General features: G+C 37.0%; 1 protein-coding gene across 5 annotated transcripts; it reads right to left on the bottom strand.

Annotated features, from left to right (window-relative positions):
* Window positions 1-37: 37 nt before the first annotated feature.
* On the bottom strand, window positions 38-12150 carry eif4g2b (eukaryotic translation initiation factor 4, gamma 2b). 5 transcript variants are annotated; one of them, XR_013787196.1, is made up of 21 exons: window positions 10792-10978; window positions 10508-10582; window positions 10329-10391; window positions 10104-10226; window positions 9785-9887; window positions 7890-8021; window positions 7505-7571; window positions 7261-7412; window positions 6879-6989; window positions 6180-6362; window positions 4963-5101; window positions 4697-4833; window positions 4508-4612; window positions 4076-4204; window positions 3472-3576; window positions 3159-3374; window positions 2429-2586; window positions 1936-2015; window positions 1636-1844; window positions 1426-1547; window positions 38-1320 (listed from the first exon to the last, which is right to left on the bottom strand). XR_013787196.1 is itself a non-coding variant. In XM_079465534.1 (21 exons), exons 8-21 carry the CDS (start codon window positions 7342-7344, stop codon window positions 1255-1257), a joined length of 2070 nt encoding a protein of 689 aa, XP_079321660.1. In that variant the 5' UTR covers window positions 7345-7412; window positions 7505-7571; window positions 7890-8021; window positions 9785-9887; window positions 10104-10226; window positions 10329-10391; window positions 11174-11282; window positions 11916-12150; the 3' UTR covers window positions 38-1254. The 5 variants fall into 5 exon arrangements, 3 of the variants coding, with proteins under 3 accessions (XP_079321660.1, XP_079321658.1, XP_079321659.1); XM_079465534.1 differs by lacking the exons at window positions 10508-10582; window positions 10792-10978 and adding exons at window positions 11174-11282; window positions 11916-12150 and having other exon boundaries at window positions 1936-2140; window positions 2328-2586; XM_079465532.1 differs by having other exon boundaries at window positions 1936-2140; window positions 2328-2586; window positions 10792-10998.
* Between the last annotated feature and the right edge of the window lie 15372 nt (window positions 12151-27522).

Consider the following 27522-nt stretch of genomic DNA (forward strand, 5'->3'; position numbering starts at 1 on the left):
TGAAAATCTTAGCATCTCAAAAAACTGACAACAAGTTAATATATTGATCAAGTATTTTCTTTATTGTAAATTCAGCAATAGTGGTGATGAATACAGCAAAATATGCTTTACAATGACAATCATAAGCCATTTAATGTCTTACAACTGGATTGCAGTTTAACAAACAAGAATAACTTTGTCAAATATAATTAAAACACCTGTCAATAAACGGTTGTTGTAAAACCATCTATTAACAAGGGCAGAAGCCTTTTCTTCTTTTGGAATAATTTTTTTTTATTTACTTTTAATGACTTATCCAAATGCAAGTTAAAATAATCCACCAGATACACGTTTAAAGATGTTTCATTTGCAGCAGATTGCTGGGGCCTTAACGATGTTACTATTGCTGTAATAGATTACATTTCAGTTACCTTGTCAGAACACACAGCAGACAATAAGTAAGGCTGGGGCAGTGGAGGCATTCATTCAGGTAGCTGGACTTCTCACTAACACATATCTTCATTAGACATTCAGATCTACTGCAAGCTGTGGCTTTAGGTAGTGTGTTGTACGAAATTGTCTTAATGACTATGCAGATTCACTGGATCTCAAGACTTTAGAAGTGTCTAAAGCCAGCACTAAAGATTATTCAGAAGGAGGTAGAAATGGAAACCGCTAGAAATTTATAGCAACCAGTCAGTGATTACAGTTTAACAGATTATTTTTAAAATCATGCACGTGAAGGTTAAAGGATATTGCAACGGACCCAGAATAACACAAAGCGTCTACAGCGTAACCTATGAAGGCCACTCAACCAGGATCTCGCAATTTAAATTCTAATCCATCTCCAATAAGACAACAAACTATTGCTTCTATATGGACAGCTTCACTTCTGCTGGGACACAAAACCGTTTTCTATCCACTCTTATACAACGAAAAAACAAACCAGGTTACACATGTAAGAAAGATGGGACATTGTCACATTTACCTCCATGTCTTCCTCCAAACCCGGAGACAAAGAAATATGTATACCGATTAAGCATCGCGGTGGTTTTATCATCTCAAACTCAAAACGGACACACCTGACATTGGCTATGATGCAAGCACAAGGAAATAATATGATAAAGATGGCATTCATTTGTCTTGCGGTTAATTCATGAGCCTAGCAGCAGTGTAGGTAAGAGCTAATTACAGCAAAAAGTGAAGGGACCAAAGAGAAGATGGCATGTTATCTATCAGGATACAAGAATGCACGGGGAGGATTGGCCTGGTTCATCAGTCGGCTTCCTCCTCTGACTCCTCGTCTTCAGCTGTCTCCAGCCAAGTCAACCACTGATTCACCTGAGGGCAAGACACACCTGTATTTTATCTTATCATACTATGAGGAAAAAAACTTCTCATGAGAACAGGATTAATACATAACAACAGCTTAACGTAAACAAATACCTGGAATAAGGCTTTTCCTTTCCCAGGGAATTCTTGAGAAATGTCTTCTTTCCATGCGAGGAAACCTTCCTCCTCAATGATCTCCATGTCGTAAAAGTTGACAAAGTAGCGAAGCAACATACCTAAAATTACAAAATAAAAATCATATTTCCCATCACAAGGTCACAGTTTGGGTCAGGCAACATGTTTTTATACAAGTAGCTGCATTACCTTTTGGGAAAACGTTGGTGTTGAAGTGCACCTGCAGAGCGTATAGAGCGCTGACCTGCAGGTCTGTGTGATCGTGAAGGAACTTCTGCATGACTGGCTTAAAGGCTAGTAGCAGTTGCTTCTCCTGATCAAGCTGTTCTTTCGAAGGAGAGGACAGTTCCTCACCCCCTTCAGACACACCTAGCTCAGCCAAGATATACTGCAGAAAGCTGTTAAAAGGGAAAAGGCCTTGTTAAATAAAAGCTTATATGAGATAATTGAAAAGCGCAATAGTTTGTGTGCAGATTTAGTGTACAATACCTGGTCATAAGTATGTTGATGAAGCCCTTATCAGTATGGAGTTTGGGAGAGATATTGTCTTTGATCCACTTATAGATGGACTGAGGGGAAGGGTCTGCAATGATCTGCTTCAAAAGTTCCTTCTCCAGTTTTAGCAAGGGGAAAAGGAAACTCAGACCCTTCCCCTCCAGAATCTCCAGCATACGATCCTTATTCTGGTCAATTTCTAAGCAACATAAAAGCAGAACAGTTAAGCCACAGAGTTCACTTTTCCATAAAAATGTCTCTAATCCTATTTCTTACAATTCCGTGCACATTATTCTTAAAATTAAGTTTTAAATAATATTTCATTATTATAAAACGAGACAAAGATTACAGTTTAAAGAAGCCTGAATCAGGCTAAACAGACGTACCAGGTAGCATCTTTTGCATGTTGACCTTGCTCTGCTGGAAGAGATCTGTGAGCCACTCACGGTCCTTCAGCTTGGAAGCTTGCTGCAGACACAGCAAGAACAGGGGGAAGTGATTTCCGTTCTCCAGCGGATGAGCCAGTTCGGCCACACTAACCAGCTCAGCGATGACGGCCCGAGCTGCAAACTGGGCCAGGTAAGACTTAACCAGAGGAATGTCCACCTCGATCTTAGGGCACTGATCCAATCCATTCAGTAGAGCCTGCAGACAACCATACAATTGTTTGACTTGATGCTCCACAGGTGATGTGCAGCATCTAGGGATGCTCATTCTGGTTAATTTCCCTAACCAAGAACCAACACACCTTATCCGAACATTAACCATTGATAACATTTTAATATAAATCTACATTTAAATCAATAAACTTGAGCTAAAGCAAGGCTGCCAGTGCACACTGTTAGGAAGAGTAAAGCCCTGACAAATGTGGCCTCAGCAATCAGAAGAATTACACAGTTTTGTCAAATGGTTTGCCTGATCGGATTTTAATCCGTTAAACATTTCGGAGGGCATTTACACCTGGTCGCACGCGTCTGCACGCTCCGTGAGTTAACATATATAGCATATTTTTCTTTCACCATTAAGAAAACAAAAAAAAGTGTATGATTTAAAAGTTATTTAAAAACACATTAATAATATTTTTTTAATCATTTTATATGATCAACATGCCTTTTAAAACATTGAACGCGGTATTAAGCTGTCAAAATTTTGACTATCGCTTAAACAGTCAATATGAGCATCCCTAGCAGCATTATTGATGTGACTAGTTAACTTACCTGCATAAAGTTCTCTCCAGTGATGAAGCCCTCGGTTCGCAGTGTATGAATGAGAGTGCTGGCCTGCTCCCGATCCTCATCTGTCCGTTCCAAAGAACACAAGATGATCTTACTCAACATCTCTGGCAGAAAGTGTTTAGGTGCTTTCATCTCTCTCACGGCACTGACAGCATCCGTCATGTTCTTACTGTTAAGATACTCAGTCGCCATGGTCTCCTGTAACAAAACATGATAGGTGGAAAACATGAGAGTCTGATATCTAGTGATGTCATACAGAAGCTTTGAACGCATGCAGAAGCTTTGAATGGCATACGGTCATTTTCAGCAGTTCCTCCTTGGTAGGTGCAGGTTTCTTAATAGTTTTTTGAGGTTTCTCCTGGATCAGAGGGGGGTTGGTTTTCAGACCAAGCTGAGGAGGCTGAAGAGAACACAGAGAATGCAAGACGATAAATACATAATAACATCTCTCTATGTTGGGGTCCATGCTCATTTCACATTTACTTAATTTACTGTGAATTTTTTATTATTTAATAAAATGACATCCACAGGTGTTTTGTGGCTCCTTATTAAAAGTATTGATTCAGGCACCGGTATCGGAAAAACCCAAATGATACCCAACCCTAGTGGTAGGCCAGTTTCAAATCGCATATTTGGCAAACTGCATTTGTCTTGTCCTCACTGAATTTAAAGTGTTTCCACACACCTGATGTCTCCTGCATTTTTGTCTTCTCTTCCAGATAACTAAATCACGACATTCATGGCAATTAATATTTAAGCGTGAATGACAACCTATTCCGAGGGGATGCCAGATGTTAAAAAAAAGTATATTCAAATCTCAACTTAAAATCGAATGCCAAGCCAACAAACGAATACTCCGGTCCAGCCCTAGTGCTTTAATGGAAGAAAGGGATTTCTACCTGTCCGAGTGGTGGAGTCTGTGTGCGGGGAGGCTGAGCACTGGGAGGAATCATAGTGGGGATCTGGGACTGTAGTTTCGCTGCTTGATTTTTATTGATAAGGAATGACTGAGCTGGTCGGAGGCTGATCTGTGAGAAGTGGTAAAACAAAGCAAAGCTTGTCATGCTAATAACATGACTACAATACAAAAATGGCAAAAATTCACACACTCATATCTCATAATCGCAATCAGTGGACTGGTAGACAGTTAAAGAATGAGGGATAGCAGAAGTGCTTTAAGTAGGAAGAAAAGACTAGAAAGAAGCAAGAAACAGATAAAGAAAGAATACTGCCATCCAGTGGGATCCCTCAGAATAACGCGTCATTTTATAATCACAGGGTGCTAGATGTTTTGGTTTATACTCAACAGCTATCGTATGCCTCCGATTTACCTCATCAACATTGAGCTGCCCTTTCTTGAAGCGTGGAGGCATGTCCTTGGACTGAACTTGCTGCTGGTTTGAATGGTTCTGACTTTGAAAATGTTGATTCTGTCCCTGTGGAAATCATTTAGCAAACTTAATCTTCTAATACGTTTTGAAAGTGACATTAGGCTTTTCAGGAATTTACCACCTGCCTACCTGGTTAGACTTGACAAAAGGCTTCAGACCCAAGTCAAACTGTGACTGTGGTTGAGAAGCCATGTGTCCACGGTGACGCCCTAAGGTGGGAGAGAATCTGTCCTGGATCACACCTGGACCAGTCCCAATGCCACCGCCTGCAGATAAAAAAAGGGGAAAAACAGCCACATGATCTATTACATTCAGCAGAAACGTTCAGTAATATTCAGATTAGTTAAGAAGCTTCAAACATTAAAGTGATCATATAGAAGAATTTGCACACTCACCAGGCATCTGACCAAACATATCTGCCAATCCCCCAAGAGTTTCCCTGTCCAGTTTCATCTTATTCTGCATAAAGTGGCCTTCTAGGAAGAAGTCCATTCTTATTCCATGGTTCATGGGTGGAATGAAAACACCCAAATCCTTCAGGAAAAAAAAACCCATAAGGCTCAACACTTTCGTTACGCTCAAATCACTTTGTAGTAGTATTTTAGTCTCACTAGTAGGGGTGTATCAATATCATTGTCAATTTTGATTTAGTTTTAGACATCCCATCATTTCTGTATTATTCGACGAAATCTACATTATATTTAGTCTACTAAAATCTATCTGGGTTAACAAATGAAATGTTCCATAGAAAAGATTTAATGGTTTTCAAAACTTACTTTACCTTAGAATTAAACCAGGTCATTACCTTTATTTTTCAGAAAAGTTCAGTAACTACTGGATATGCATTGTCGTGACACAGAGAATATTAGACCATGAACAACATGTACCAGTTCATTCAATCTCATTTTGCCTCAATTGACACGTTCGTTTAGTGAAGGGCGTATTCATTCAGTACATACAACCAAACAAACGCTCAGAGAGCTCACTCTCAGACCCTATTGGCTGAAGTCCCTTTGAAACTGCACGGTCTTTCCTCGAGACCGTAATGAATGATAAATATCTTTCTAAAAGACATATTACATAAACTGTATTACATTTCTTCAATCATGCAATTCACATACTTGTTTTTTTAGCATGTCATCCAATCTTTTAATGTATAGTACGACTCCCTTCATCACTTCTCTAATCGGTACAGCTCTGGTTTCTTTAGGCTTACTTTAGGCTGCATATCATGTGATGCAGCATCTCACATTAGCTTGTCGCCAGCAGTCACGCTACAATTTTGATGTGTTTTACTGACCATTGTGAAGGAAAATAAGACACTTTGTAAACCACGTGGAGACACAAATTGCGTCTTGCGCTTCACATTCTCCCAGAGACTTCTCTACTGCACATGTGAGATGAGCACACATGACGAGCTGGTGCAGAGTAGGTAGTGTCTTGACCGCTCAATGAATAGAATTAATCATATCATAAATATCACCATCTCTCTACGATGCGCATCGCAAAACAACATACGAAGAAGTTTTGTTACACCCCTACTCACCAGCAATAAAATGTGTCATATACATATATTTTTATTTAACTTATGTAAAAACAAATTAATGCTCACCTTCACTGCATCTTGACGAATCTGGTTAATCATCTTAGGTCCATTGTCGATAAAAGCTTTACGAGGAACCCAATTGTTCTCTCTCAGCTCTACGGTGTCCTGCAGTAGGAAACGAATCCTTGCAGGCAAATCCTTGTTGTTCATTAAGGATCGCATACGGCCGTAGTACTGATCCATTAAAGACTGTGGAGGATGCAAAAGCGTTTGAAAAGGCATTCGTTAAACAGCTCACAGCATGAGAGTTTTAATGCTTTATATTTACACAAAGGCTGAATCATCCTCTTAAAACTGCTTGAGAAAAACTAACAAGACTGAGCTTATTCTCAGACAAAAACAAGGAAACCAGTCTGAAATATCTGATACTATCCAACAACTGCTTCCCTCTATTTTACAATGACATTATTCTAAACAGCACATGTAGGAATGTGACAGGAAAAAGCAGATCATTCCAGTCCATTAAAACAAAAATGAGCCTGTCACCATTTCATTTGACTATTAGCTGAAACTCATTCTTTATGATCCTTAACAATCAGAAATGTACACTAGCCTATAACAAACAGTTCACGAATAAATCTTCCAGTTCGAAGAATTATTCAGTACTTACTGTGTTTTAACAGGAGCAAAATGACAAAATATAATCAATTTAATAGGTCCAGTTCATAACCTTTCAGTTTTAATGGTTCTTGGCTCAAGTGGTACCTTGGCTTTTTCATGGTCGAGTCTGGGCCCCACAGTCCTCATTATCTGACAGAGACATTCCAGATCCTCTCCCATGTCCTTGAGCTGGACCCTCTTCTTTTTCTCCAAAAGCTATAGATGAATCACAAATGACAAAATCAAGAGAAACCAATGCCTGTTTTTACAGAAGAGCTGGCTTTACTGAAAATCAATTGCACAGACATCTTTAAATATGTAATTGTTTTGTCTCAAGATGCACTCCAGAAAGGTTATTACGTAAAGCATTTTAAACAAACCGATTTAAATATTCTAATTTAACAAAGGCATGGTCCTGGCTTAAGCTAAGCCTTGTCTATGAAACCAGGCCAAAGAGTGTTTGAAAAGTTAAGTGGGAATAACATACTGTTTTGATGCACCTATGAAGGATAGACTCATGGATGAGGTCGAGTTTGCCAAGTTCTCCAATGAATTTGATATTGCCAAGCATCTTGATCTTGGCGATGGCACGCTGCTCCTCTTCCTCAGAGGATAGAGGGTTGTCTTGTTTGTCAAAGACTAAATTAAGAGACAAATGTAAAAGTTAGAAACCAGCCGAGAGAAAGATAATGTACTTTGCAATAAAATAAAATGTTGGGGAAATTACTCACGGTCAACATTTTTGGTGCGGTTCTCAAATTCATCTTGAAGCTTAGAGATTAAAAGTCTTCTGAAAGTCTACAAGGAATAAACAGGATGGTGCACAATGAGAAAATGAAACCAGTAGAAAAAGGTGAAAAATGTTGACTTTACAGCTGTATCAAAACTAAAACCTGCTTTAAAAGTTTAAGAACAATATCTTTAAAGAATGCTGATTTTGTATAGTCAGCAAGACAAACAGCTGATGCTGGATTTCACATGTTTTTATCACCCACTCTAATCATAAATTTCCATTCAGTGACGTTGACTTTAAATCGAGAATATATACACCAACAGAATTCCAGGTTGTAATGACTCTAGTAAAATACAGCCAAGCTACATAACAGGAATACTTACTGTGCTCTGCTTTTGTGACGACTGGATTTCAGGTGATGGGCCATCAAAGTTTGGTGCATCCTCTGCCAAACGCAGACATAGCTGAGCATAGAGTGAGCTGTATTTTGGCTCTTCTAGGGCTTTGTCTACGATCTACAGAAAAAAGTATGGAATTGAAAATGTGTACACACTTTAAAGACCTCTAATAGTGAGATTGTGAGTTCAAATTTTCCTGTAAGCTGTTTCTGAAGACTAAGGGTGTGTTCACATATGCAATGTTTGGTTTGATTAAAACAAACTCTGGTGCTATTGCGGTTTATTTGAGCAAGTGTGAACGCTGCCATCCGAACCCTGGTGCACAAGCAGACCGAGACCTCTGAAAAGATGGGTATCGGCCCACTTTCAAACGAACTCTGGCACGGTTCGATTGAAATGTACACGCAACACAGACCAAAAACAGGAAATAACAACATACGACCCGAAAATCAAGTGATATAAAAGGAGTGTTTATTAGATCTGTGCTTGCGCATGTAACAAAGGAATTCCTGACGCTGTTTTGACTGCTTTAACCACTTCATGAGGTCTTAACTAGTTACGGCTCGCTAAAACTACCCTCATATGCGAAGGCATACACTAAGCATGTATAACCCAGCACACAGCATTGTTTTGGGTGTCCGGTAAGTTCCGTTTTAAAATATTCAATGTCATTCAGTGTTTTCGATTTGGTCCGGACCAAAAAAACGAACTACAAATATGAATGCACACGAAGAAAATTTCCCTCGTCATGACCTGCATCCGAGCAGGTAAGTACAAGAGTCCAAATGTACTTGTTACCATGGTCATCAGTGAATCGACTGCATGAACACAAATCCATAACCTAAACTGACCTACTCCTCAGTCAAATCAGTATTAAAATCAAACGTCATAAAAAAGGCTTAACCTAAAAACCTTCAATTTTGCCTTTATTATAAAAACTAGGGACCATAATTTTTCAATAATTTCCTAATCGAATATTTGTTTTTATGAGCTCAAATATTTAAATGTAGTTCATAATGATGTCATTTGTTACGTTTTTATTTAGTCACAATCTCACATAAAGCTTATAATTATCATTAAATATTCATAATGCATTAATATTATTTCCTGTATTTAGGTTTTGGAAAAAGACAAAAACTGTATTTAAAGCTACATGGAACGAACAAAAATAAAACAGACAAAACGCAACATATATTGACAGTCTGTGATATATGCTTATCTTGTTTATTTTGATTAACATGTACTTGATAAGAAAAACAAGCATATAGGTCTATTTTACTTTGGTGAAAATCTGTTCAACAAGCCGAAAGAGAAAACTCTCTTCTCTAACTCCCGGTAACATAATAAAGCCAGATATTCTTGTCAAATCTGGGTTGTTTATAATGTTGATAATAAATAAAGTAAACCGGCTTGATACCTCCACTTGACTGCAGAGATCCTAAAAAATACCCTGCAAAACAAAGATGGCACCATAGTGCTTGTTTCTATTTATTACGTTGGTATTTTTATACCTAATGTAAGTCATGTCAACGACTTCTGTGGCTCACCAGTTTTACTCACATTTTAATATGGTGATGTGAGCCGAGCATAAACCGTGATCCGGGCATCCCGTGTATAAACTTAATTTAAACTAGCTTGCGATCTGAGTGAACAAAGATTTAGGAACAAACTATTTTTTTATATTTTCAGTATATTATAAAATCATTACAGATGAAGTGAAGCGTTAAAGAAGATGTGACAACTCCAAGCTCCTCTGAAATGGTAGCATAACCTTATGGTGACACAGTTTTATTCTCATGAAAAATACAAATATTCGAATGGTTATTGCAGATCGAATATTCGTGCACATCCCTAATAAAAAACCCACAAAAGTATCTTACCAGCAAGATGACTCCTTTGAGGACGAGTTTAGAGTCTACGCCCACATTGAGAAGCTCAAGGCATAGCTTGTCAAACTTTTCAGGGGCCAGTTTATTAAGTATGCTGAAAGATAAAAGCAAAAAGCATAAATTACATACTAGTTACAACAAAAGACAGCGTTTTACAGATTTGTAGTTGGAGCTGGAGTGTATCAGCTGGTAAGCAACAAAAATGCTCACAAGACCTCAAGCACAATGGACAAAAGAGCTCAAAACAGAGGCTTCATTAAGCTCGTTCTTCCTGCTGAACAAACTATTTGTTCACTTCAAGGATACTCACCCTCTTACTTTCCTAAATATTGCATCGTGAAGTTCTTTTTCAGTGGAGTTGACATCTCGTCTAGTGCTTCTTGAAGGAACCCATCTCTGAAGGCCAGGCCCTGGGGTTTTCCCCAGGTACTCGCTAAAGAGACACAAAGTGATTAGAGACTCTAAAGTATGCTACAAAGATGTTTTAATCTTCACTACTTGCCGGATGCCTTGATATTAACAAGTTTAAACATACCTGTTACCGACAGTCTTGGGATAGTGCTGAGATGCACCCCTACCTCCTCCGCCCGAAGAAGCACTAGAATAAAACGGAACGTAAAAATGCTGTTTGCACAACCACCCCTACACAACCATTTAAACACTTATGTGCTATCCTATCCGTTGTCAGGGAAAAGGCGGAAAATCAAATGTAACCTGTTTAACATATTCAAGCAGCAAAACCAGGAACTAGTGGACCTATTGCTGCATCATGTGTTTTGTCTCTTTAGCCTTTGTAAATAAGAAAAAAGGACATAAGGTAAATAATTATGAGTAACTGCTCCAATTCATTTGAGAATTTTGTCATGCAGGTCTTGAAATTTACATTTGTATAGCATCCCAAGTGGGTTGCAGTTTATAGATCAATTTCTATAACGTTAAAAATTATCAATAGCTAAAATCTTCAAAACACATCTTTTAAAGTTCAGGCAAATGTTTACCCCTCTGTCATGAGTTAAGTTAAATCGATTGAACGGTCCACTTGTTCACAGCGATTGGTGCGGCGTCAACGCAGATGATCGAGTCTAAAACGCAACTGAACCAGTGTGCGATGGAGAGAAATGCCAGTCATTACACAAAGTTTATGGTGTTTCATCTGAGAGCAGGTCTAAACACATATATTGACCTGAAAAGCTTGCAACATTGGGACAGGCCCATTTAACCCAGGTGCCTCAAATTGAAGCCTTTAACATGAACAAAGCATAAGCATGAAAGCAATTTGAAGACAGCTGTGGATATCCTCAATTAGACAGAATTACAAACATGTGTGTCTTTTTTCTCTATTGATGAGTAATACAAGAGAAAAGACCGTGGGACACACACCTGAAACGAGAAGCACCCCCTTCTGCAATCACACTCTCCACTTTGGCGGCTTGATAACGAAGAATCTTCAAAAGAATAGTAATGAAAGGGAGGGTTGGGGAAATCCGAACTGTATGGGGAAAAGATAAAGAAAAAAGACAAGGCAATAAGATTAAACACGCTACCCACGTCGCTGGTAAAACATATTTACTGATTTTATCTTCATCTAAACACAAAAAGGCAAACACGCTTCGTATTAGATATCCAGATCATATAAATACCAAAGAATTTGATGTAAAAGTACAAATGTTTGGTCAGCCTCCGTTTGCCTCATGTAATGACAAAAGAGGCCAGACCTTTAGCTTGCTAACATTAACGAGGATAACAAAAGAACTACATCTTACCACCATCGTTTTAAGCATTGTACGCGTTTGAAAGTCTTAAGTCCGTATAAATTGAATTCAAGCATACAAGAGAGGCATTAGATCGTTTAAACAACCAACCTTACCGTTAACTGCTAGCTAGCAGGCAGTGTTTCGCCGCGCTTAGCCTGGCATTTCCTGTAAGTTAACCTAACCAACGAACACCGTAAGCGGCCACGGCTGTTAAGTATAAAGCAGTATCCACCGATGTAAATCTATTATATCTCTCTAAAATTAACAAAAACCTTCCCAGGTGATTGTTCTACGACGACGCCATTTTCTGCAGTCACGCTCTCAAAACAGCAGCCATTTTACTGAACGTTAAATGCAACAAAACTCACCTTTACTAAAGCAAACTCAGTTTGGATGTTGATTCTGTACTTCAAAAGGAGAAAAATGATGAGTATAAAAGTAGATATGGTTTGAAGATATTTAGGTAGTAGCCAGTCTAACTGCTCTCTGTGAGGGTGAGCTATGTTCTAGACTAGTGCGCAGGTCTTCGCTTGTCCAGAATCCTGACTGCAGTCGGCAAGTGACGTCACACCGGAAGTCGCGCTGTGGGTATTGTTTTTCCTCTTGCCTTGGGCTTAGATAATGCATTTTATGTGTCATTCCCGAACTGCCACGTTACAATTGTATGGTTGTACTTTTATTTTATTATACTTTATAGGTTATTGTTGTCTTTGATTCAAACAGATATCTTTGATTCTGCTAATAATTTAGATAGGCCTTATCCACAGTGCACCGTGTAGTGCTATTTCAGACGGCGTTTTATAAACATTTTGGTATACATAAAGGTGAGAAAATATATATTAGTTTTTCCAACCATGATGATCATTTGTCCCTGGATTTGTCCAATCTGAAACAAACTATTGTGGGATTGAAGATGTTTGTTCATGTCTGGATTTGCAATTGTCGGGCCAAAATGCCTGTTACCGTCACTGGAATGACAAGTTTATTGTTGGAATCTGTTGAGAAACTTCAGAACTTAAAGTGATAGTTTACCCAAAAATGAAAGATCCGTCATCATTTACATCACAAAAGAAAACATTTTGAGGAAAGTTGGTAACCGAACAGAAAGTGTTTTAGGGAGAGTGAAACTTGCTTGTTGTCATACTTGCTAAAGATTTTCAGTATGTCATTAGATACTGATGGAGGTTTCTTTGGTAAAAAAGGTTGGAAAACACTGATGTATCATACCAGATTTTTAGAGAATGTTGAATGCTTGAAATGCTTAAATCTATAATTTATATTAACTAAATGTTATTATGCATGTAACCATTATGATTACCCAACATTGCCCTGTTTAAAAAGGCTTTCACAGTTTCAGCCACAGATTTGTCTACATCTCTATTGCTGACCCCAACAAGTTAAAGGGGTCCTATTTAGCCTATTTTTTGTTTTTATTATGTTTATGATGTGCTAAACAATAGATGTTTAGCTATTATGCTCCAGCAGCTACAATACTCACTAAGTCAATTAAAAGAAGTGAAATTCTATCAGACCTCCCCTTTAAGTGGATGTGGTTCTGGCTGTGTTGCAAAGTAACAAATATATAAATATAATTATTTTATAATGTTTTCAATATTTATCCTTTATCACAGTATTCCATTAAACAGTACAAATATTCCCAACAAACTCATATACTGTAAAATGATAAGGAGTTGCATTTCTGATTTGAGCCACTAAAAGGCAGTAGAGACTAAGAATATCGCATTATGTACTGTATGGTACAAATACTATCGCCCCGAAAGCTGTATCAGCAACTGGTTAGTTTATATAATACTTTATTTTAAGTAAATAGCTGCACGCACAGAGTTCAATACTCTTTCAATAATCTTATACAGTTTTCTTTTCACTTTTTCCTCTACCACTGCAGTTTCTGAACTTAACATTATCTATCGTAAACCTTAAATAATGATAAGAACTATATACTGTAGAATTGCTTAGGCATGATACGTGAACACGGTGTTCTAAATGAATCATGCACTGATTTGAATGCAAAATTTCATTACGCTCTTTGCTAAACATAAATTTTTATCTTGTAATTTAAATATCTTCAAGACCTAATGTTGCAAGTCATTTCATCTTTCTCTGACCCCAGGGTGTGACTATTGCAATCCAATTCACTAAAATATTGTATTTCATTACACAGTCTTGCACAGAGTTGGTGGCGCTCTTTAATTTATCTGATGAAATTTTGCTCCTGGACATTCATTCATGCGTCACATGTCTTCAGCCTAGCGTTTGAAATAAACCGCAGCCCTTGTATTTTCCAGCCATTGACTGGAATCTCATCAGACGAGAGTCTGGATCTCAAGAGACAGACTGTCGAGGATCAGATAAATATGCTTGCCAGTTTTACAGGTTAACCAATAATGCAAAGCAATGTCATCTATTTATTCCTTCTACTGGATGATAAAAAAATTCCATTAGCACTATAAGCATTGAAATGACATATATCTTAGTGGCAGGCTCAGGGGAAATGTTTTTATCAGGTTTTTTAATGGCACATCTATGACCCCCCCTAAAGAGAGCAGAGATAAAGGGCAATGCAGTGCCATCAAATCCATAATATTAAAAAAAGGCTTGTAGCATACAGATCAGCTTAGCCTTTTCCGGTTGCTTGTAAACTACAATACAGTTACTGTTGTACATGATGTCTTTAACCAACTGTGCAAGCGTGAACTTTAATACAGTGCGGAAATGTTAAGCTGCCCTGTAGATTATACTTAACTAACTCTCACGGTGCAGCTTATTCCCTTGTTGTTCTTTTGTATTATGCACGGTGCTGTTTCTGGAAAGTGCAAATTCTATAATCAGTATCTCAAAAGCCTAAAGCATAAGCCAGGACGTCCAAGTATAAAAGAAGTTGCAGGAAATTGGGAGTAGCATCCTCTGAAGAGACTGTTTCTGTACAATCAAAGAACGCATCCTCGTCATGGGAACACGGAGATAGGAATATTTGTACAAATTCAAGCATATTACCTCTAGTTTAAAACAATATGTTTATAAGGTCCCTAATGTACTAACATTCAAAGTCACTCTGAGTCTCTAGGGTGTCCCTCGCAGCATGACTTGTGTAGTGCTTGCGCTGTAGGCCCATTGAGCTAAAAAAGGATATGCACGTGGAAAATAAAATACATTTGCTTTGCTTTCAGTCACTTGATTTGTTTGTTCCACTGCTCTGTTTTATCCTTCAACTGCAACAAATGTTTAAAGAGGAGTATGTTAAAGATTCATTTTTTTTGTTTTTAATGCGATAACTCAAGCTCTTGTTCTATACAGACATGTGCTTTGGGCTTAAAGGGACCGTTCACCCAAAAATAAAACTCTTGTCAATATTTACTCACCCTTGAGTTCTTCCAAATTTGTAAAACAAATCTTTCTGATTAACACCGAGAAATATATTTGGAAGAATGCTTGTAAGCAAACAGTTCTTGGCCACCAATTACAATGGTAGTCAAAGTGTCCCAGAACTGTTTGTTTTCCTACATTGTTCACAGCATCTTCTTTTAACAGAACTAGTAAATTTATAAAGCATATTGTCCTACTAGGATAGTCAATGTTCATCAGTACAAAGACATTTTTACAGATTTGGAAGAATTTGTGGAGTAAATAAAGACCGATATTTCATTTTTGGGTGATCGACTAGTCTCTGTTTCTTTAATTTAAGTGTGGGGACATTAATCTGAAACACATAGAGCAAAAAAGTTTTCTCATTATTGATTTTTAAGGTATAATTGTACAATTATTTAATATATATAATGAGTGATTTTAATATATTTCATTTTCTTGCATGCTGCATAAATGTCAAAGAATCACATTTTTATGGTTGCTGCTTCAAAACAAGGGAGCCACGAAATGACCAACAAACATTTATATATTTATGTGCTTGTTGTAATGCTTGGAGGATGAAACTGGAGTTTCTACAGTTGTGCTTTGTTGGGACTTTTTGATAAGGATTAAGCAAATAGACATTTTAAAGTCAGTTTGTGTGTGTGCGTGCGTGTGTGTGTGTGTGAACCTTTAAGTCAGAAGCCTTGTTGAAAACAGACCTTACAGAGGATGCATTTCTTTGTTGATATCCAATGTTTGCACAAATCTTTATTCTCATATCTTCCTCTACTGTCATAAAGCATGGAATGAAACATTGCCGGCTGAGGGCTGCATATTATGCACTTTTTTATCCCACATCCAATTTCATTTTTGAAAATCACAGACACAGAATAAAAGGCTAAACCTCAGAGTATTTCCCCAGGTCTGGCCATAGTAGTTCCAAAAACCTCAGCAAGATTTGATGCATCCAATCATGTCGCCTTCTGAAGATGAGCGAAGTGGTTCTTGTGATAATTAAAAAGCCATCGCTAACAGGAATCTTCTGCCTCATTAAAACCCTTCAAGCTCATAGATTTTATCTGCTGGAGGGATCGAGCACCAGTGATGGCAGCCGGAGGGCCGTGTTTCAAAGATGTGTTTCAGACAATAGCATCACCTCTAAAACAGGAGATGAATGTGGCCTCAAGGTTTCTTAAAGGGCAGGTTGGATTTTAGACTGTCTACATAACGGTCATACATTTATAATGCGGATATATGCGATTAGTTTCTGTTAAAATGAAGAAAAAGAGCTAGTGGAACATAACTTTTTTGTCTGGCAGTCTTTCAGAGAACTGCAAAAATCATAGGTTGAGATAATGTGTCAAGGGGCGATGAAAGCACACATATAAGCCTATGTTTGAGAGATTCATTAGTCTGTATGCGAAAAAGGCCCACTTGCTAATGATCTCTGTTTTAGAAACAGACGGAGCATGTAAATGTTACATTTTGATTTTTGTAAGGCCAATAGCTGAGCTTGTAAAGTACAAATGCTTTTAAGAAGTGATGCTCATACCTTGAAAAAACATCTTCATAAAACCCTATTAAATATTTTCATTGCTGAAAATCATGGTAGATGGTGCATTCGTTGTCTGTTTATGGTGCACTAATTTTTATACTGTAAGCCAAGGGCATTGTTTTGATGTGATTTGTGAAATACTGACCTCATGGTGGAAATCTGTCAAAAGTTTAGCAAAAAAATCCCCACTGATTTGTGTTCAAATAAAGGGCACACAAGAAAATGGAATTGTATTTGATCTCCTGCAGTATTATTATGCGATTGGCACGTATTTATTGGTACACACTGCAGTGTTAATATACGTGTTTCAAGGGAGATGCTGTATTTTACGGCACAGGCACAACATACATGAAAGACTTGGGATAAAACATGAAATCAGTGAAAGAGTTTTTTTCTGCATTAGCACAATGACCCCTGGGCTTTTTATTCCTGTATTGGAAGAATACTTCTTTCAGATTTGCACATGAAAGACCCGCACTTTCTTTTTAACAAAAAGGGGACAGGTTTTAACTTCAAAGAAATACAAATAATGAAGCGAACTTTGTCATAGCACATGAAAAACACTGTTGGTGCATTGTGATTCATACATTGAGTAATATCATTTAGATTATGCAGACCTATGATGTTAAAGGACAAGCTTTAGATTTTACACTGCATTGAATTTCAAGATGAAACGTATATGAATGTCTTTCACACCTTAATCTTAATCCTTGAAACCTTATACATTTAACCTGTGATGCATTACATGCATTTTAACACCACATTCACTTAATCACTCAAATATGGAATGAAAACTGATATACTGCACTCGTGAGGTGGAATTTTGTGTTGACCTTCAATATTTCTTGAATAAATGCTTTGTTTGATGTAACTTTCATTGCTTTTTGAAAATTGAGAAGATGGAGAAATAACAGGAAGTCAAATTACTTCCTTATAGCCACAATGTCACATAAACTCAATTTGCAAACCCACAATGCAGTGGCTAATACTTAATATCTAATATGGAATCTAGTTTCTTTACTTCTCTTCTGCCGTTTATGAATCGAGTGCACCTAACCAGCAGAAAGTGAAATACAAACAGTTGCTAAATTTAACAGTAAACTGGGGTTGAAAAGTCGTTTTAACTCGACACCCACAACCTTGACAGAAGAAAGGAAGCAGAAATAATGGATTCCAGGGGGAAATGATTGGAGGTTGTCCCATAAATCTACAGCAGGAGAGCCACTGAGGGCCAGCCATGCACTTCATTCTGATATTGTGCTACTTGAGTATTGCCTATTACTGAAATGTTTGTGGGTGCAGGGGTGTTGTGGGAGTTTTCGACTATGCCCTTGATTTCAATCATCTGAACTTGCTCACCTAATCCGCCGATATTTTTCTGCTAGCGGACACTTGTAAAGTTTCATTTTAGTGTATTGTAACTAACAAATCCCTTACATCCACACAAAAAAATAGTGCCTAAAACAGGGATTAAAACGCATTTTGTTGTTTAAACATTCTTCCTAAAGTTATATAAATGTGTTTTGATTTATAAGGTCAGCCACTTTAGCAAATCCCCTATAATTCCATTCCCAACCATAAAAATCTGTGATTAGTTATTTTGCATATAAATGCTTCTCGGCACAAGTTTGTCTTTTCATTATTTATCTCTTTATATTTGTTCCACAGAGTCTTAACATTCAGTGATTGTTTTATTAGATTAGCATATTTCAAGCATGTTTCAAGCTTACAGGGGCTGCATTTGACTTTTTTGAAGCAATTAAGAGCTGGTAAAACTAACATCTTAAATTCATGTTATTACTTCTCTGTACAGGTTTGTTTTATTATTCAACATTATTTTGAATTTATCATAGATATAATTTATCACAGAGATATAAAGAAATTAATATTAAATGGAACAAATACTTAAAAAGAATAAAAAGCAATCGCTCGCTCAGAGGTATTGCCTGAAAGTTTAAAAAGGATTGGGCAGGTCTGTCTGTTTATTGCATGCATGCCTCAGACAAACAGAAAACAGCTTTTACCACCTGAGGTTTACACAAAGGATCATTCATTTTAGGTGAAATCATTCCTATGTTTGCTGGGTATCTGTGGCACGATATAAAGAGTGACATCAAAAACTTGAGCGACAGGTAATGAAAAAAAGGCTGCACGTTGCCAAATAAACAAGATGCAAACCAAAGTTTGCACTCATGATGGAACAATCTACGGCAATATTGTCAATGCCTGAAATTAGGTAGAAAGTAAAAACAAACTAGGCATTTATGGTTTTGCTGTTATTGATATTTTCAGTATTGTGTTGTTTTGCATGTAAAATGTGACCTTTTCCACGTAATTACGTATTACGTGAAGTCGTGAGCACGCTTTGCAGAACAGAGCAGGGTGAACATTTTTGTTTATAAAGCATATACATAAAAATCTTTTTAGAAAATGAAAGATCGTTTTGCTAGATAAGACCCCTATTCATCGTCTGGTATCGTTTAAAGCCCTTTGAAGCTGCACTTTTGACCTTCAACCATTTGGAGTCCATTGAAGTCCACTATATGGAGAATAATCCTGGAATGTTTTCATCAAACACCTTAATTTCTTTTCGACTAAAGAAAAAAACATCTTGGAAGACAACAGGGGTGAGTAAATTATCATGAAAATGTATGTTGAAAGTGAACAATTCCTTTAAGGACATGTTGCTATTCGATTAAAGTTTAACATTAAACTGAAAACCATGTTACATCATGCATTTGTTCCTTTTTTCTGATGCTTTTTCTTTATATTCATTCGCCCAATCCTCAGTGAATCTCCCCTAGAAATCTCAGTACAGACCAGGAAGTGCGCAGGAAGCCCATATTTACATCAACATGAAATCAAGAACTTTCTTAATACACATTGCTGAGTCTTATTATGCGACTGACTCATCGTTCCACATATTAACACTGGTAAGGTTATAATGTAATATCTCTGAAACAATCGTAAACCTCTCTTATTTTCAACCCCTCCTCCTCAACCACCTGGCTCCATTCTAGTATGCAACACCCACTTTTAAAACAAGCCAAGAAGTTCTCGACAGAACCACCCCATTTACCATTCTCATTGAAAGTAAAGCAGGTTATAATTGCCGTTTCATAATGATTTGAAATTAGAACATGGAAACATCATCCCCTTAACATCACCTTGTCATGTTATTAGTGAATAAAGGCACCATAACAAGTGAGCCACGTGCCGTTTTGTCCAATTAGGTGAAACAGGTGAATCGTAATCTCATATTTTGATAAATCTTGCACAGCTCCGCTTCTCTGCTGCATAACAATCATTACAGCATTTCTCTCTGAAGATTGTGCATTGTTATTCATTTATCCCGCTGTATTCAAATAAAGTCATCTGCTTGATAGAGCTTGGAGGGCATTATGAAAGGGAATGATGGGTTTGTAAATGAGAATGTATGTATGCGAGGAGAAGGGGCCCTGAGGGATCCCGCGGAAGGCTCTAGTCTGGCAGTTCATGGATACTAAAAGAAATACATCTACTCTAGTCTGCAAAGAAGATACAATTCTGAAACAGTCCACTTTATTATTGCAGAAAATTTCAGAATACGAGGGACATAAATATGAAGACGTAAAAAAATTTAAAAAGAGTGCGAGTTTGATAGTTAGAAATGTACTTCCAAGGGTCACTTCCGCAAAATTTTCTCAGTGAAGGGCTCCATACTACAAACTCAAAGTATTTAAATCAATAAGGGAGCCGCTCGGTGCATCAAGAGCCAAATCACATGACCCCAATCAATAGTCTGGAATGTGTTATTCACTAAACCACCCACCATGTTTTACAATGATGTTAGTGAAACCTGCAACTTTTAAAATCAATGGAACCAGAGTAAATAAGAGAAAATAAACCATTTTAATAATTAAGATTTATTTATTGGTACAAATTACATCAGTTAGAGAAAAATGAATGTACACTGCAAACAAGCTCATCTTCAAAAGCCCCAGTTTTACAGTGGTACACACTGAATCACAAAGATGTCAGGCAGAGGCTGAAGCCCTGTGAATTTAGGCTAAAATTTGCATTTCCACAAGGCCCTCGGTGAACCTGAAGAATAAAACTAATTTATTAGTGTGTTGATTTTCCAGATTCAAAACATAAATTGTTTTTCCGTTGCATAATGAAAATACATTTTATGAGGCACAATACATTATGAGTAGACTTATGAGTAGGCCTAGCATGCTTGTGTTTGTACAAGACTTTGAGGTAAACAAACAAACATCCAAAAGAAGAAAACAATTCTGCTTAAATAATTGTTCATGTTAGTGCATTGTAAAAGTTTTCCATTCATAGCGCTAAACGTACATTCAATAACGTGATTTAAAGTTTCATAATGAACATTTCACACAAGCTTATGAATTATGTTGCAGTGTAACTTTAACTAGAAGGGTGTTAGTTGCAATTTACATTCAAAGCACCTGGAGTTTGCGCTCTTCTATTGCTGTCGTCACTAAGCAGCCATGGGCCACAATAGCCGTCAGGATAAACAAAGGAACTATGGATTAAATGCTCTGAAAATACCTTGCAATGAGTCTGCTACAAGAATTATTTATGCTGTGATTGTCCGTGTCTCCATCTTCTCTGAGCTCGTCTACATTGGTTGGTTGGTTGGTTGGTTGGTTCTTGTCACATGACCTGTGGTGATGCCCATACGGCATTCTGAAAAGTTGTGATTCCTGCGTATCTACATTTTAAATAACAAATATGTGCGCCCAAAAGACGCGAAATGTGAATAACAGTGTGATAAATGTCAAACATGTTACTTACCCCAAAGTCTCAGCGGTGAAGAAAAATCTCATTAGTGACTCTTCATGTGGTACCATGTTGATGAGACTAACATCTGGAATGAAAGCAGTAGTAGCCTCGCCCTAGAACCAATAAAAATGTGTCTGGTTGTTTTTGTTGTTTTGAATTATTTATGAGTTTTATTTCAATCTCGTCTTTTGAAGGTAATCAGAGCAGTCTGTAATTATCTCCTGGAGAGGATCTTTCAACATAGATTCAGGGCTCTTACTGGGAATTTGCATTTATAATACTTTTACTCATGCTTTAGTTGGCCTGAAGATTGGTGATTAGCTCTTACCTGCCAGGTGTCCTGGAGCACAAGAATAGAGAAAGAAATCATAATCAACTCATCAACAAATCATCTAGACGATATACTGGACTGGCTGTTATCATCAATGAGCAAAATCAGATTTTCTGCATAATCGCAAATGCAAAAGGAGAAATAGAAGAAAAGCTCGAGATTAAACAAAATGTATGGGAAAGAATAATCGGTGTCGGTTGATAGAAGCAATTTTTCACACTATCGGCTATCGGTGCCGATATATGCTCTTGGGGTATCGGTGGAGAAATGTATTATAGGTTCATCTCTAGATAGAATTGTTTGAAATTTCTGTTAATGCTGTTCAATTTATTTGAACTTTTTTTATTTTTTACGTGTGAAGGAAACATTTGGGAAAATCTTGCAAAATCATTTTAAAAAAAATTATGCAAAAATATCACCCATTGAGCAAACTGTAGACGACTGAAGCAAAACAATAAGAAAATCTCTTTAAGGTACTTGTAGAAAGCCGTGATCACAACTCATGCAGCAATGTAAAAACTACTTTGTGTTAAATAAGTGGTTCCACTTGACATTACTTTTCTCATACCGGAATGTGAAACTTGGTTGTGCATAGGGTGTATTCAGAAACTTTCCAAGAGGTAAATATTACTCATTAGCACCAGAGTTACTTCTAATGTCTCGTTCCCCCATGATAGCAGTCAGCAGTCTGTCTGATGGTGTTAAACAGAGTTTGCACCTCACTGGTGCTAAACAGCAAAACATGGCAACAATGGGAAATAACACGATCGCAGAGAGATTTCTTGAGCCTATAATCCACCTCCACAACAACAGATGCCATCCAATTGTCCTTAAGTTATTACACAGAGCCTCGGAGCTCATTACTGTAAAGCAAAACTGCCTGTGCCAAATGGCATTACATACAATTCTGCCTTCTTATACTCAGAAGTAAAATTATAGATTCTATTTTACATATAAGATGCACATACAGTATATGGTAAAGTACTTATTCACATAAAATGTGTCAGAACATCCTGCTGTGTCCTCCTGTAAGTCTGTGCCCTGCATTTTGAAGTCAGCAGCTTGATTGCCAATTTAGGCTATATTTGTATTAGTTCCAGTAGATAAAAACATCTAATTGGATTATCATTACCTAAACTTTACTCTTTAACAAGGTTATTCATCAAATGCAGTTTAATTACCCCTCAAAAGTAAACACTAAGCGGGCTGACTTGCAGCAACGTGATCGGAATGGTTAGCGCGGGCTAGCTGTGTAACAGCAGAGATGTGAATGACACAACTGGCTTCAATGTTTTATGGATGAGTTCCTCGGAGCACCTGGGGAAAATCTGTCTGAGAACAGCTCCTCAAGGACTGAATTAGTCTTTTGATCTACTAATTGATTTGGAAAGCGAAGAAAACCTAACACAGGAGTTTCCAACCGGCATCCACATAAGAAATAAATCACTTTTGGCTGCCGGCTGTAAGGAGCCAGTGGGGAAAATGCGATTCCTTTCACCTGTTTTTCAAACCGGCTACTTTACAACATTATTCATATTGATGAATATTCCGAGTTTGTCATTATGATGTATGAATGTAATTTCCAGCATTCATTTTGAAAACGTTGTATTGTTACGTACTGTTTGCTTACAAAGTTTGGCATAACAAAACTCGTTTTGAGTTGTTTGTCTAACCATACTTTTAAAATACTCTCGATGTATTTGTGTCACGGTCAAAAGCGTTTACTCTCCATTCAGAAAGTTCTGAGCAATATTAGTCAAATCACAGGGCGGACTTAAGCAATTTGCATGCAAGTAATGGCATATTGAAATGTGAATGGATGGAGCAGGTAAATGTGTAATGATGACACAAAGCCCTGAGAGGAGCAGAAGTGATTAATGAGGTTTGAACACAACTTACACCAACCTCACACACCACGCAGGTCAGGAAACTGGGTCAAACTCAAATGTTCAAATAATGGGCTACTTGTTGGAAAAAACAGCTGAGTTCAATATTTAAAGAAAGGAAATTGAACATTCAATTATACAACTTTTCATGATATGCTTATGTTTTCTTTTGGTCAAAATTAAGTTTCTCTTTTTATCTCTTTACAGCAGCTTTTGAGCCTCTTAAAAATTAAGATTGAAGTAACAAATTTTCCATTTTATACATGGACACCTTCAAGTAACTGACTCGCCTCTTTATCATGCAGAAAGTGCACTTGACTGCTCTGAGTGCATCTGAAATTATGCCTGTGGTTCTGCGCTATATTGATTATTCTTTTATATATAAATGCTTACATAATTCGGTGGAAATACATCTCTAAAACAAAGCTCCTGGCTTGAGTTGTATGAATAAGGCACAATCTATCACATAACTATTTTAGCATATGTGACTCTGGACCACAATACTCATACGGGTAAATTTTTTAAATTGAGATTTATACATCATCCAAATAAATGCGGTTTTTTTTATGTATGGCTTGTTAAAATTGGGCAATATTTGTCAGAGATACAACTATTTGGAATCTGAGATGCAAAAATATCAAAATATTGAGAAAATCTCTTTTTTTAATGTTGTCCATCAGAAGCGCTGTGGCAGGCTGTTGCTGAGAAGAAACAGGTTTGTTTAAACACTCTGTATTGGCTTACTGCTGTAATGATGTTGTGGAGAGTAGATGAACCCTAAAGCTGACATTCTAAGCTTTACAAAGATACCAAACTTGAGTGGGTAATTCACAAAGAGAGGGCGGCAGCGAGACATTTTTGTAGGTTGGCGATATTGCTGCATCGACTTACATAAATAAAGTTTTGATATATTTAGGGTAGGAAATGTACAAAATATCTTCATGGAACATCTATACTTAATATCCTAATGATTATTTGCATAAAAGGAAAAATATTTTTTGACCCATACAATGAATTGTTGGATATTGCTCCAATATACCTGTTATACTCATGACGTTTTTTTTGGTCCAGGATCACATATTTTATGCCTTTTTTATAGTGATGTGACAGTATAAAAATCTCACTGTACGAAAATACCTCTGTATAAAGTCCACGGTACGATATTTATTGCAATATGTATAATGAAAAATTATGAATTGGAAAGGTGCTATGAGCATGATCTTTTTTATCCTCTTATCATAAAGCTTAGGTTGGTTATAGAGATGGGTCAAATAACCTAAAAATACCTTTTTTTTAAATAAAATAATTGCACTAGACAAACCTTAAGAAAGGTAACATCTATTATTTTTATGACACTCTTTATGTTAGTAATACGTAGTTATAATGTTAGTAGACAATAATATTGAGACTATTTTGCCATTGCGATAGCACGATCTCGATAAAATTATGACATACCTACGCAACTATTCAGCTAATTCGCCACATGCATCTGAAAGGACTTCCTGTTTAAAAAAACGTGCTGTGAGGAGGAAAGTGACCTGATGGGCCCAAAGCTGTTCCGCACACTGCATATTTTATACATCAAGCACAAATTGCTAATTTTGGATGTCTCAGCTGAGTGAGTTCATGGTTTTGTAACTGTATTTAAATTCTAATCACATCAGGGATGCAATTAATCACTGCATGGTTTTAGGGTCAAACTGATGAATATTAAGTTATCTATATAAAATTGCCTTGACCTCTCTTGCCATAACTTTCATTTCATTAATCTAACCAGAGCACAGGCTTACCTGATATCCCAGGCCACCATGTTAAATGGCATCTGGCTCTTCACGGATTTGAACATTATTCCCTGTGCATAAAACTTTATCAAAGTTCTGCCAGATCACTTGATATTAATTTAACTTATTCAGATTCTATTCTAAACCTTGAAAGGCTCTTTTTTTCTATTTTTGGGAAACAGCGCAATAGTATTCTGTTGAAAAGGGAAATAAATGACACGGTTTTATTCATGTAAAGCTAATGTTTGACTATACAAACAAACAAAACGATTACTGCATTACCCGAGAGAAATACATTTCTATATATAATATTTTTATACATTCTAACAAAATATATTTACATTATGTTACTTGCAACTCTTCAATGTTAAGCTGTTTAGAATGCAAGTTTATGGTGACTTGTTATAGAAACCTACTGTGTGCATGCATTCTACATCTGTTTCATACATCTGCTTTCATCTGTTTTCCAAAATATCATGCAAACAATTAAGAAAATGTAACTGTTGTCAGATTTAGCCATGCTGAAATAGTAATTGACATTAACATGTCTGAGTATGCAACATAATCTTTTACAATGCACTTATTTTTAAACTCTATAAACAAACCCAAAGTTGCAATATTGAATTGGTAATAGTTTACTAATACAGCTTTTACAAATATTCAAGATATATATATTTATATATATATATATATATATATATATATATATATATATATAAAACATGTTCTTAAAATATGCAAAAGGCATGTATAATTTAGAACTAACCACAGTTTACCATATAAGTGGCAGTTTTATTTTCTCTTTCATCTCTTTTTAGAAAACCTGATAAAGCATTTTGCCTATATTTTTGCTTTTCCATAATTTAACTCTGCATGCATCTTTCTGTGTCACTTTCATATCAAAGATAGATGAACCTCAAACCGTCTTCCTTGGCACTCGGAAACCCATTTAAGTTTTTGCACAACTGTGAAGCACTAAAGCCACCAACATGTGACAGAGCCCATATACCTGTAAATGAAAAAAATATTTACCTATATATTTATGCATTATAAGAGGGATTTGGCTTATAGATGGTTATTGATTGAAGGCTGGCAATGTAGAGCAATTACTTGCCACTGGACAAGCTGAAGCTTGATCTATAGCTCTGGTTTAACTATGCCCGATCAATGCCTGTGCACAGCAGACACATACATCATAATATTCTGACATTCACAAGGCACAGGGCAAGAATGGGGTGCCAATCTCAAAGACTGATGATAAAGCAAATATTCACAACCAAATATGTTGTGGCAGCAGTTTGACAAGCACTTTTCAAGAATTGATCTTGCACGTCTGTATATACATTACACGTGGCAAAAAGGAGACCTGAATATATGATATGCAGTCTCCGTGTGGTTTATTACAGTAAGAATACCTTGTGCCTGTTATTGCATATTTATTACATATCTTTGTGCAGCAGAAATGAATCTGTAATGGCACAATTCTGACAAACGTGCTAAACATATTTTTATACAGGGAAGTTCTCCAAATAACTTTTGTTTTCCACTGCATGAAATTGGCCAAATGTTTAATATTTCCTTTTGGCCTCTGGGAACTTTCCTTAGTTTGATGAGATAGTAGCTCTTCCAACCCCCCACAGCTTGTTATTTAGATGCTCAAACGCTAAAAACCCACTGATATGGAACCGTTAGACATTGAGCATCCTGCAGCAAACAGCTCCTGCTGTCTTTATACCCCTCTCTTTGTCTTAATTGACAACACCGTTCCCAAACATCATTATTCAGCCTAACAGCAGAAGAGAAGACACAGACAAAAAGACATGTTCTCTCACTCACACTGTCAGCCGCCATTCTACGTCATCACTTCCTGTGTACGCCCTGTTCTCATTAGAGCGTGAGCCTGTCATTGTCTCCTGCTGCTGATTCACCACTTTGCCCATCAGCTTCACACAGCAAAATCAATACAATTCCTGGATGAGCCTGAAGGGTTCATTCTATAACCAACCCTTATTAGTGCAGTTACTGCTCATGACATTTACCATATAAGACCTGTGTCCATGTCAACGACCCTCCAACCCTATCTCAACCCTTCCACAGTACAGCTCCAGTACTGTCACTGTTGCCATGGAAATGCCAGTTTCAAGATAATTGTGTTGTGGAAACCAAAAACAACCAAACAGTGCTCATAGCAAATGATACAAACACTTGTACAAAAACATTATGATTTAAACTAAACATTAGCCTAAAACATCTTTAAATTTTGCA

Source organism: Barbatula barbatula (genome assembly GCF_947034865.1).
Source record: "Barbatula barbatula genome assembly, chromosome: 10".
Classification (NCBI taxonomy): Eukaryota; Metazoa; Chordata; class Actinopteri; order Cypriniformes; family Nemacheilidae; genus Barbatula; species Barbatula barbatula.